This window comes from Sceloporus undulatus, chromosome 2, assembly GCF_019175285.1.
Source record: "Sceloporus undulatus isolate JIND9_A2432 ecotype Alabama chromosome 2, SceUnd_v1.1, whole genome shotgun sequence".
Lineage (NCBI taxonomy): Eukaryota > Metazoa > Chordata > Lepidosauria > Squamata > Phrynosomatidae > Sceloporus > Sceloporus undulatus.
In genome coordinates this window covers 129238671-129251850 of record NC_056523.1, presented here as the reverse complement: position 1 = coordinate 129251850, position 13180 = coordinate 129238671, and the positions used below count along the sequence as shown (strand labels likewise).

General features: G+C 43.6%; 1 protein-coding gene across 1 annotated transcript in view; it reads right to left on the bottom strand.

Moving 5' to 3' along the window:
- The window catches only part of USP43 (ubiquitin specific peptidase 43), a gene marked incomplete at its 5' end in the record, with an annotated part of 151409 nt that overhangs the window by 78011 nt on the left and 60218 nt on the right, over positions 1 to 13180 (bottom strand). The window contains 2 exons of the mRNA XM_042447544.1: positions 10093 to 10237; positions 10401 to 10536. Coding sequence (XP_042303478.1) covers positions 10093 to 10237; positions 10401 to 10536 — 281 coding nt within the window. The remainder of the gene's footprint in view (positions 1 to 10092; positions 10238 to 10400; positions 10537 to 13180) is intronic.

Sequence of the window (13180 nt, the reverse complement as noted above, 5' to 3'; positions counted from 1 at the left end):
TTCCGCCCACAACAGGAAATAACCCAGAAGCCAATGTCTGGATTACTTTCAATTAAGAAATAAAAGTCTGTCTTGGGTAAATTCTTATTGTGTGGGAGGAAATTTTGGGCACATTTTTGCTCTCCTGATCACAATTTTGGGAGAGTAAAAATGTGCCCAAAATTTCCTCCCACACAATAAGAAACCACATGGGGACCCAAAACACTGGATTAAAAAAAAAAACAGAGGCACCAGGGGCCACAAACATGGCCCTGGGGGACTGACATAAAGCCTGCATGACACAATTTTCCCTTCTGTGATCTATGGAATGGGAGAGTCTGCGTAAGCAGGAATAAAAGAATGAATAGAGGAGGCAGGTGAAACCAGTAGTAAGTGAAATGGCTTATTTACTTGGGAGGCAAATGTCAGAGAGAATTTATAGGTTGCCACTTTTAGGCAAATGGCAGGACCTTCTGATGGGACAGATATGACTAGGGTCTGTGCTGAACCCAGTGTTGTTGGACATCTTTAGAAACAAGGTGGGTGATGGAATAGATGGTGTGCTTATCAAATTCACAGATATTGTAACATGAAATTTGGGGAGAAGGGGCAGCTAATGCCCCAGTGGGCAGGAACAGAATACAAAATTATCTTGACAGACTGGAGAGCCATGTGAAGACTGACAAAATGAATTTCAACAGGGATGGTAAAGTTCCATCTAGGCTGGAAATATGAAATGCACAAATATAGGACAGGTGGCACGTCTTGAAAGCAGTGCATGGGAAAAGGATCTAGGGGTCTCAGCAGACCACAACGTAAATATGAGCCAACAGTGTGATGTCAAAGCCAAAAAAAGCCAATGCATTTCTTGGCTTCATTAAAATGACTACAGTGGCCAGATCAAGTGAACTAGTAGTACCATTCTGTCCTTCTTTGATAACCTCAACTGAAATATTGTGTTCAGTTCTGGGCACTTGAGTTCAGAAACGATATTGACAAGCTGGAAAATGCCCAGAGGAGGGCAAACAAGACAATTAAAAAGTCTTATCAGTAATAACTGAGAAAGCTGGGCATATTTAGCTTTGAGAAGTCTGAGAAGTGGCATCATAGCCCTCTTTAAAGATCTGAACAGATATTATGTAAAAGACAGAACAAGTTTGTTTTCTGCTGCTCCAGAGATTAGAACACACACCAATGAATTCAAATGACAAGAAAATAGATTCAACCTAAACATCAGAAATTCTTTACTGTAGTAGTTGTTTGACAGTGCAACAGACTGACTGGAGAATGAAGGATTTTCCTTCTTTGAAGATCGTCCATCCAGAGGTTGGGTGGCCATCTCTCAGGAGTAGTGTATTCCTGCATGGCAGGTGGTTGACTAGATAACCCTTGCTGTCCCTTCCAAATCAATTCTATGATAAGATTCTCTTCTGGAGACATTTTTATATCTGATTGATTTCTGTTCTAATTACACAATTACATATTCCTGCAGGGTGTTCTTACTGTTGTTTTTAATGTATTATTTTCAGTATGTGGTTTGATGATAATGTATTTTAATGATGTGTACAACATCTTGATATATTTTATGTCTTACCTTTTTTAAAAAAGGTTAAGATGTTATATGTAGGATTTAAATATGGTTCTTTAAAACATGTTTCTTTTCCTCCACTGAAACATGTTTCTTTTCCTTGGCGGAGGAATGGTTATTCAAACTAATGGATCTGGTGCAGTTACACAAACTTACTTGTCTTATGAGAGGCCAGGATTGGGAAAAATATGGTGAGACCTGGAAACCGCTATATGATTATTTAAACAAGGACGTGAAACATTAAGTATAACTTTAAGCTAATTTTATTAAGGAATTAAAGCTGATATACTTATATGAATACATAAAGGTTACTTTGATAAAAAGTTTTTTCTTTTTTTACAAATATAAACTTAGAAATTTCGATAATCTAGAAATGAACTGGAATGGTAAAGGGTTTCAATAATAATTATGACTTATTTGGAGCTCAGGAAGTCACATTTTTGTTCATTTATATACTATAGTACGAGATCTTAATGTACATACTGTATCTGTTGTCTTTCTTGTGGTGTACTGAATCTGTTGTTTTTTGTGTTACGTTATGTGATGTTTTTGTAATGTAATGTCAGGATATGTTATATGTTATTTTAGTAGCTTTAAAAAAACTTTATAAAAAACATGTTTCTTTTGCAGCAAGCACCAAAGAAACATTTGTTTAAGCATTATAGTTTGCTATTAGACTCCCAGGAAATGAGTTTGTGGGGTTGTATAGAAATACGACAAATAAACATACCAGTGCTGGATTATGCAACTGTGGTGATAGTAAGTCAAAGGAAACAAACAAAATATTGAGGAGGGCAAGGGGTTAGAAAAGAAACCATACAGACGTTACTATGGGTTGCCCATTCTCCTGTCCTATGCTTTGTAATGATTCTGGATCAGTTATACAAGATAGCCCTATCAGGTTTTTTAATAGAATGTTTACTTCGAGCCCCACCAAACTCTGTTGCAGAATATGAGACTAGGAGCAAACATCTTGTTCTTTAAAGCCACCTCTTCTTCACTGTTTCCTTAAAAGATAAGGGGCCTCCTGGTTCAAATTAGTGTGTTTTCTTTGTCCAGCCTTCCAGCTTCCCATATTAACAGGCTTAGTTGTACACATTTGTCTCTCTGCTTCTCTGTCCCTTGCAGGTTTTGGCTGTAGCAACATCCTCCTGCCAATCCAGGATTCACAGCAGCCCGACTTGAGCTCCTTGAATCTCTAGTGGCATTTACAGACTGAAAAGCCAATTTATCTTGATTCAGGCCTGACCCTTTGTAGCAGGAATGGCTCGGCTGCCTGCCAGGTCTGGGAAGGCTAAAAATAACTACTTGTGTTAGGCACAAAACAGAAACATGTCCCCTTTTGGCAAAGGGCTAATTGTAAAAATCCCATTCATCCCAGGGAGTGAGTGCATCTCTAGTGCAATCATAGCAAGTGCAGTCCAGAAATACATTCTGATCACCACCAAAGGAACCCACATGGTATGGCAAAGGCTCCCCTATGTTATTTAAGGTTAGAGATTATCACCAAGTAAGTCAATAGGAAACTTGAAGGCACACACGCACATGCATGCACACACACATACATACCACTGCCTGAGCTCACTCAGGTTTTAATAATTAATAATAATAATAATTTGTTTTATTTATATACCGCTATTCCAAAGATCATAGCGGTGAACAGCAAGTAAGCTAATTAGCAAGTAAGCTAATTTGCCCCCAACAGTCTGGGTACTCATTTTAGCGACCTCAGAAGGATGCAAGCCTGAGTCGAGCTTGGGCCCTTTTGCTGGTCTTGAACACGCAACCTTGTGGTTTCGAGTGAATGGCTGCAGTACAGGCATTTAACCACTGTGCCACCAGGGCTCCTTTTATATGAGTTTTTAAATTCCTTGGGGCTTCTGCCCCATGGACTTTAAAGCATCACATAGACTAATTACTCTCCTTTGTTTCTGATAAGCTTGTCCATACCCAGAATGACAAGGAGACTGATTATATCACATCTTTGTTTATTCTTCCTCCAATGCATTAGAAGAAGCTCAAATGTGGGGATTGGGAGATAGGTGAATGGGTCACACACATATAGGAATACTACAAATCTCAACCCAAAGTTCTGGCTGAAACCAAGGCACATTACAGACCGCGCAAAACGTGCGGTCTGCCACTGCCGCTGGTTGTTGCGTCCGGGAACCGCAGCGGCCAAACCGTGCAGTTCCCGGGCACAGCCAGAAAGAAGCGCTGAAATGGCACTTCTTTCTGGGCCCCAGAAGTGGCGCCGCAATGCGCAAGTCGCACAATCACGGCGTCACTTCTGCCGAGCGGCGTCAAAATGGTGGCCCCTGTGTGGACGGGCACCGCGATTTTGTACGGACTCGGTCCGTACTAGGGTTGAGGGGCATCAGGAAGTGACGCCTCTTCTCAACCCGAACACGTCCCCTTCTCAGCCCTAGCACGCCCCTTTGGTGCGTTTGTAATGCGTTCAAGATACTCTAGAAATATAGTCCCATGATGACATTTTTTTCCTTTGCTATAAACCCAAAGTCTCCATCGTCAGCGATCTGAAGGATGGGAGAATATTTTAACTAAACTAGCTCATGGCCTTGGGGCTGCAGGTGGGCTGCACAGCTAGTTTTGTAGCCCTCAACCCTTCCAGAATCATTAGGTAGTTTCTGGACAGATAAAACAAAGGTGAGCCACTTCTCCCAGAAGCCTCTAGAAGAAGCAATCCACGTTTTAAACAGATTGCAAGGCTCTCTTGCAGTAGTTAATGTTTTAGAAAAAAATACATGTTTTTAAAACTAAAAATGGACTTACAGCCACTACCTGGTTGGTTTGGGATTGTTTTGTCTAGTGAGGGAGATTTCTGGCAATCTAAGTGTCCCCTGAATGACCACAAAGAAAAAAAATCCAATCCCCAGCCTTTTTGTCAATGCTCAGTCTATCCTGACTGTGTGACAATGCTAGAGTGTTCCTAATCCACTGCTGTCTTAATCCTAAATTGCAGATCTTTCATCTGGACAAAACAGTATGCAGTTCACATAGGTAACAAGTCAGATCCAGGAAAACAAAAGATACAAAACTGAAATACTTTCTATGATGAAATGTGCCCTTATATATTCTCTCTGTCAATACAGTGGTGCCTCGGGTTACGAAATTAATTCGTTCCGCCATTCCCTTCGTAACGCGAAAATTTCGTAACCCGAAATAGCTTTCCGTTAGCGTTGGAAGCCTATAGCATTTGAATTTCGCGCCGAAATGAATTTCGTAACCCGAAAAATATTTCGTAACCCGAAACAGTTTTTGCCAATCCAACTTTTTCATATCCCGGAAATTTCGTAACCCGCGCATTTCGTATCCCGAGGTACCACTGTATATATCAGCATGCAGAACAATAAATATGAGTTATTCGTTGCAAAATCTCAATTTGTAGTTTTATGTGTCTTTTACAACGACAAGAAATCATAAAGAGAAAAAAAAACACAGAGATGTAGGTGGGCTCTAATGAACTGTCCTCCCACCCTCCAATGCTGAAGCACCAAAATAGCCATCAAACAAAAACAAAATCAGGGATGTGGGTGGTTAAATGTTCACAAGGCACATAGATGATTCAGGTCCACCTCAGAATTTATATTTGGCATTGAGCCTCATCACACGTTTGGGGGGGGGGGGGTTGCAGCTCAGATCCGCAGTCACTCCTGTCTAGCAATGCGAATTCACATTAAAATGTGATGTTTTACCACACCTGGTTGTCTTTCCATTGCACTTCCGAATCGAGGGGGAAGCAGAGTCAGTTCAATTGCAGACAAGTCACGTGATGTGGAGTCAAGCAAAGCGTGGTGGGTGCACATTGTATTACCACACTGGAAGATTCAACAATTCGAATCGGCACCCTTGAGCATGCTCAATGGGGCTCTGGACACTGTCCTCCTTCCCTGCCTCCTCCTTAGCTGTCATCCTTCATTGGGATGCAGGAGCAGTCAGGGGATGATGGGATAGGTTGCAGAGCATCACTGGTGCCAGGATCGGGATGCAGGAGCAGTCAGGGGATGATGGGATAGGTCGCAGGGGGTCACTGGGGCCAGGATTGGACTGAAAGAGCAGTCAGAGGATGATGGGATAGGTCACAGGGGGTCACTGGGGCAAGGATCGGACTGAAGGAGCAGGCAGGGGATGATGGGATAGGTCGCAAGGAGTCACTGGGGCAAGGATCGGACTGAAGGAGCAGGCAGGGGATGATGGGATAGGTCACAAGGAGTCACTGGGGCCAGGATCAGACCGAAGGAGCATGCAGGGGATGATGGGCTAGTTCACAGGGGGTCACTGGGGTCAGGATTGGACCGAAGGAGCATGCAGGGGATGATGGGATAAGTCGCAGGGGGTCACTGGGGCCAGGATCGGACTGAAGGAGCAGGCAGGGGATGATGGAATGGGTGGCAGGGGGTCACTGGGGCCAGGATCGGACTGAAGGAGCAGGCAGAGGATGATGGGATAGGTCACAGGGGGTCACTGGGGCCAGGATTGGACTGAAGGAGCAGGCAGGGGATGAAGCGATAGGTTGCAGGGGGTAACTGGGGCAAGGATCGGATTGAAGGAGCAGACAGGGGATGATGGAATGGGTGGCAGGGGGTCACTGGGGCAAGGATCGGACTGAAGGAGCAGTCGGGGATGATGAGATAGGTCGCAGGGGGTAACTGGGGCCAGGATCGGACTGAAGGAGCAGTCACGGGATGATGGGATGGGTGGCAGGGAGGAAGAGATGGCATGAAGGAGGAGGAGGGGGATGAAGGAGCAGGATGCAGGGGGCCAAGGGGGGGTGACATCTTTATCATCTTTATCAATGACTTGGAGGACAAAATTGGGGGAATACTTATCAAATTTGCAGATGACACCAAATTAGGAGGAGTAGCTAATACTCCAGAGGACAGGAGCAAGATTCAAAATGACCTGAACAGACTGGAAAACTGGGCCAAAGCTAACAAAATGAAATTCAACACGGAGAAATGTAAGGTACTGCACCCAGGGCGGAAAAATGAAAAGCACAGATATAGGATGGGGGACACCTGGCTGAATGAAACTACGTGTGAAAGGGATCTAGGAGTCCAAGTAGACCACAAGTTGAACATGAGTCAACAGTGTGATGTGGCAGCTAACAAGGCCAATGCGATTTTAGGCTGCATCAATATAGTGTCTAGATCCAGGGAAGTAATAATCCCACTCTACTCTGCTCTGGTCAGGCCCCACCTGGAATACTGTGTCCAGTTCTGGGCACCACAATTAAAAAAGGACATTGAGAAACTGGAGTGTGTCCAAAGGAGAGCGACTAAAATGGTGAAAGGTCTGGAAACCATGCCCTATGAGGAACGACTTAGGGAGCTGGGGATGTTTAGCCTGGAGAAGAGAAGGTTAAGAGGTGATATGATAGCCCTGTTTAAATATTTGAAGGGATGTCATATTGAGGAGGGAGCAAGCTTGTTTTCTGCTGCTCCAGAGACTAGGACCCGGAGCAATGGATGCAAGCTTCAGGAAAAGAGATTCCATCTCAACATTAGGAGGAACTTCCTGACAGTAAGGGCTGTTCGACAGTGGAACAAACTCCCTCGAAGTGTAGTGGAGTCTCCTTCCTTAGAGGTCTTCAAACAGAGGCTGGATGGCCATCTGTCGGTGATGCTTTGATTGTGATTTCCTGCATGGCAGGAGGTTGGACTGGATGGCCTTTGTGGTCTCTTCCAACTCTATGATTCTATGATTCTATGACATCAGAGTGATCTTCACACCAGACCAATTCGAAGTGAAATTGAAGTGAGCTTGAAAGCGAATTCTGTGAATTCACTTTTTTTCCGATTTCACCAAAATGAGGGGTCACTTTGGAATCACTGCAGAAGCGCCACGGAAGGAACTCCCATAGAAAGGAATCGCATCTGAGAACACATTCACGTTATAATGTGAATTCGCATCATTGGACCCGCAATCACCCCGGATCTGAGTTGCAAAATCTCCCAAAATCTCCGTGTGATAAACACCATTGTCTATTTGGAGCACCTCCACATCAATCTTTCACATTTCCTTGTATGTGAAAGATTAATGCAACAGGCTGAAAACCTTCACTTTTTGCCTTGATGAGGCAAGTTCTCCAAAGCACCTGAAAGGCACTTTCATAGGTGGCTTGTCCTAGTCAAAGAGGATTATGTTATGTTATAGACTCTTGCACTAGGTATTATAGGAGGACTACAGTACACTAGAATTGTAGAGAATCATTACCTGGCTGGAGTCAAAAAGAATGCCAAAAGCATCCTTGCCTTTATTCGTTTTAACAGCTATTTTGTGTATACAAAGTTAAACTAGCTAAAAACCTCCTGGAAAGAAATCAGACTGGCACATTGACAAATGAGGATTGGGGATGGAGGGGAATAATTCTGGGTTGTCATTTATATTACGTATACATTGTTTATATGAGTCTTCTTAGTAGGGGCTGTATAGCTTATGAGACCAGACATGGCCCTGCTTACAGTAGTTTCCTCTCCTAATGGGCAAACAGAAAATACCACACTTCTTTGGAATCCATCATGTTTCACTTGCAGAGCCAGCAGGCAGCCAGACAATGAATAGAATCCAGGAGAAATAAATACCTTTGCACTCTAGGTAATAAAGCTGCCTAGGAAGAAAAAGAACATTTCTGACTCTTCAGGGAAAGGGAATTTCCCAGTGGCCTCATGATGCAATCTTTGGTCTGTAGATCTTAATAAGAGGCTGTTAAAGTGACAGAGCCTAGGTGCCCCTAAAGCCAGCTCATCCCGAGGCTATCCGCTGTGATTGTGGATAATCTGTGCTGGCAGGACGAGACAAGGGCAGTATGATAGATAGACCCAGCCTTCAGTTAAAATTACTGGCCTCGTGATGCCATCAAAGAAGGAAAATGTCTTCAGTCCCTTCCTGTGGCAAGAAGTCTTCATCCTTTTCTTTCTTCACTCTGGTATCTGAAAGCTGCTGTGCAAAACATCCCAATCTTTACAACAGTAGCCCGTGCTGTCTTTTAACATATATCAATTATGGTAGCCACTAGTAAAAAAAAATGGGCTAACTGCTAATCCTCTGGCTGTTATCTTTGGCAGTGGTTGTCTTTGCTTGGATTCAAAATATGGGAGCCAGGTCTATTCACAACTGCCCTCAGAGATGGTTGCCATATAGCTGTCTAGTTTCCTCAAGATTAAACTAGATGTGACAGTGGAAGATCTGTGTGCCTGTATGTTTAAATATAAATCTACAGACTGTAATTGCTTAGAATGTGGGTGGGGCAGGATTTGATTCACAACAATGGATAAATGTGTGGATAAAAAAAGCCCTTTTCTCATAAATGCAAACACTCTTCTCTGGCATATTTCTCACAGTTGGTTGGGACTCAGATGCTGGAAATAAACTTAGCCATGAAAAAACAAACAAACCAACAGATAGGCCCCAGTGAGCTGAAGAGAAGGACACAGGCAGGGGTTAGACCCTTTGTTGTTGTTCTGTGCCTTCATTTCCGACTTATGGCAACTTTAAGGTTTTCTTGGCCAGTTTCTTCTGAGGGGGCTTGCCATTACCATCATCTGAGGCTGTGTGACCAGCCCAAAGTCACCCAGTGGGTTTTCATGGCCAAACCAGGATTCAAACCCAGATTTCCAGAGTTACAGTCCAACATTCAAGCCATTACCCCTACTCACAGTCAATCCTCTTGCTCCTTAAATCAGCCTACTTCAGCCACTATTTTCTATATTACTGCAGAAATCCAGTTTTAAACACACTGATCTGGTGGTGTTATAAGTGGCTTGGCCCTTGCTCTGTTAAAGCAAAAGGTAAAAAGTAATGGGTAAAAATATTTAGTCCTTTTTGAGTGATGAAAGTGTTTATACCTATTTCTATACCTGCTTTTCTTTCTCTGTAATTACCCCCTCTCTACATATTAAATCTTCCCTGTGATTTCTTCTACCATTTCATATAAATCTATCTAATCAACTCAGCACCTGACACCTCCATTTTGCAGACCATGGGGGGCCAAATTAAACAGAAGCAGGAGGATCTGTAAGTCTGCTAATGGTATATACCTGGCTTGCCAGAACCACACTACACTAGAGGTGAAGTAGCATCAAGGTGCAGGAGGTGAGGCACCTATATATGCACTACAAGTAAGATACTGGAGTGGCATTGTCTTGTACTTTGGACTTTACACGTAGTACATTTACCCAAAGCTGGGCACCACATCTACAGGGGGAAAAAGTGGTAGCTCATTTGCCAAACTATAGAGGTACATATAAGGTACTGTGGCACAGTGTTTTGAATGTTGCACTATAACTCTGGAGAGCTGGGTCTGATTCCCAGCTTGGCCATGAAACCTATTGAGTGATTTTGGGCAAGTCACATGCTCTCAGCTTTAAGGCAAGGCAATGGCAAACCTCCTCTAAACAAATCTTGCCAAGAAAACCCCATGATAGATTCAACTTAGTGTTGCCAGAAGCCAGAAATTACTTGAAAACGCACAACTTTCCACCAATACCAGCAGCAAGACATACCTGAGAGGTGGGAAGAGCTGGCCCTGCTAAAGGACAGCGGAGCCTGGAAAGCATAAATGTTGTCACCCTCTGCAATGGTATTCAGATCCTCATCATCTGAGAAGGAACACCGGAATCCTGACCGGCCTAGCTCAGCCAGGATTACCTGCAACAGCACAGAGCAGTCAGGAGTAAAAGGCACAAGGTCAGAGAAGGCAGGTGAAAAAGGGAAACATTCATGACTCATACAGCTGCAAAGCCTGCAATTAACAGGGCTCAATGAGGCCAAAACCACAGGAAGGAATAGGCGTGAAACTCATCTGTGTTACCTGCTCAGATGAAATCTTGCCTTCCTCTGCCACCATTTCCCTCAACTTTGCCACAGTACTGAAGAGAGGCACAGCCAGGCCCACACGCACAAATCGTTGGCTCTTGGACTGGAAGACGAGAGTGACATTCAGAGGTCTGGAAGAAAAGGGGAAGATGAAGGACCTTAGAACACTGTATTAAAATATCCGCAAATTCTGCAGCCAGTCCATGACCTGCCTTCATTTCTGTACTTCTTAATGTAATTGGCTTGTTTTGATCTTTCTCATGCAACCACTGAGGCACAGAATTAGATTAAAATCGCATCAACAGTATGGAGGTTTGGAGTTCTAGCCTTAGCGATTACAAAAGTGTTGATACAGAGGGACCTGGTTGCACAGCCAAATAGATCAGGACCTGTGGAAAATTAAGAGGTCCTCAGTAATTTGTCTAATTGTTTTTAAAGCATTAAAAAAATGACAGTCCCCAAATAATTAAAGCTGCATCTGTTACGATGTCAATTAAAAATTTGCTCTTTAAAAATAGCATACGTTCTTTGGATTCTACAGTTACAGTCTAAAATCACACAGATCACTATGGCATGCAGAGTGATTACAGCTTCCTAGATCCATTGGAGAGATCAGTGGACCATCTTTTGAGTTACAGTGAGAATTACTTTTAAACAGATTTTTTAAAAATAGAAGTTAGATGGCCATCTCTCAAAGGTCTTCACTAGTGGATTCCTGCACTGGCAGGGATTGAACTAGATGGCCCTTGAGTCTTTCTATTCTATAATCATATTGTAGCAGCAAAAAAGGAACATAGAGCTGAAGCTGAAGAACAACCTTAAACTACCAAAGCATTTACACTACTGCCCATGAAAAGAGGATATAGAGAAATCTTGTAGCACCTTTGAGACTAACTGAAAGAAACTGGCAGCATGAGCTTTCATAGACTTCAGTCTACTTCCACAGATGCATTTGGTGGAGTGGAAGCCAATCATGAAAAGAGGAGGCATTTTTAAACAACACTGGAAAGAATTCTCCCACACACTTCTAGCTAGCAAGTCCTGAAAGTTAAAACACAGATGCTGTTGATATTTTTTAAGGGTTCTTCTAGACAGGGCAAAAGTGTTGAGGTGTTGTGATATTTGTTAATAATAATAATAATAATTTTATTTGTATACTGTTTTCCATAGATCAAAACAGTTTACAGACCATAAAACTATTGCAAACATCTCATAAAAAATAGATAAAAACAAATAATACAATTATATAAAACACAAGTCATTCACAGGGTAAGGCAGAGAATCGATGGCATCATGAGTGCTCAACTTCATTCCTCGGGGGGGGGGGGGGGGGGCTTGGCAAAAAAGAAAGGTTTTAAGCCTCTTTTTAAATGTTTCTAGGGGGGTCATGAGACGGAGCTCCTCGGGGAGACTGTTCCACCACTGAAAAGGCCATCTAGGATGTGGAGACGTATTTGGAAGATGGAATTTCCAACAGATTCTTCCCGGATGTTCTGAGTGTGCGGGGCAGATTGTATGGAGAGATGCGGTCCCTCAAGTAACTCGGGCCCAAGCCATGTAGGGCTTTATAGGTAAAAAACCAACACCTTGTATTGCACTCGGAAGCGAATGGGCAGCCAGTGAAGATTTTTCAGAATAGGTGTTATGTGGTCAAGCCTGGATGCACCAGTGACCAGTCTGGCTGCCATGTTTTGTACTAACTGAAGCTTCAGGGCTTGGTACAAGGGTAGCCCCATGTAGAGCGCATTACAGAAATCTAAACGAGAGGTTACCAGAGCATGTACCACGGTTTCAAGGTCCCTTCGGCCCAAGTAAGGTTGCAGCTGGCGTATCAACCGAAGCTGATAGCAAGCACTTCTGACTGTCGCATTTACTTGAGATGACAACAGCAGGGATGAGTCCAGAAGTACTCCTAAGCTGCGAACTTTGTCCTTCAGGGGAAGTGTGACCCCATTCAGAACAGGTGGATAAATTCCCTTCCCCGGGCCTGGGGAACCTATCACCAGTACTTCCGTTTTCTCTGGATTCAGGCTGAGTTTGTTTTCCCTCATCCAGCCCATTACTGACTCCAAGCAGCCATTCAGAGGAGAGACGCCATCCTTAGACACTGCATCAGTCGGAGACACAGAGAAGCATATTTGGCTGTCATCAGCATACTGATAACACTGCGCCCAGTGTCTCCGGATGATCTCTCACAGCAGTTTCATGTAAATGTGGGGGACAAAATAGCTCCCTGAGGGACCCCAGATGTTAGTTCCCTCTTAGAGGAACAAGTGTCCCCCAACTGCACCATCTGGAATCTTCCCAAGAGGTAGGAACGGAACCACTGGAGTGCAGTGCCCCTGATACCCAACTCCCTCAGGCATTCCAGAAGGATACCGTGGTCAATGGTATTGAAAGCCGCTAAGATGTCCAAAAGCACCAACAAGGTCACATTTCCCCTGTCAATGCCCAGATGGAGATCATCGACTAAGGCGACCATGGCAGTCTCAACTCCATATCCCGATCTGAAGCCAGTTTGAAATGGGTCCAGATAATCGGCTTCATCCAAGACTGCTTGAAGTTGGAAGGCAACCGCCCTCTCAATCACCTTACCTAAAAATGGCAATAATGAGACCGGTTTATAGTTATTTCTCACCAGGGGGTCCAGGGAGGGTTTTTTGAGCAACGGTTTAACTGTTGCTAATTTTAAACTAGATGGAAATTTACCCTCCCTGAATGATGCATTGATTATGCGTTGCAATAATGATGTTACAGCATCACCACCCTGGGCAG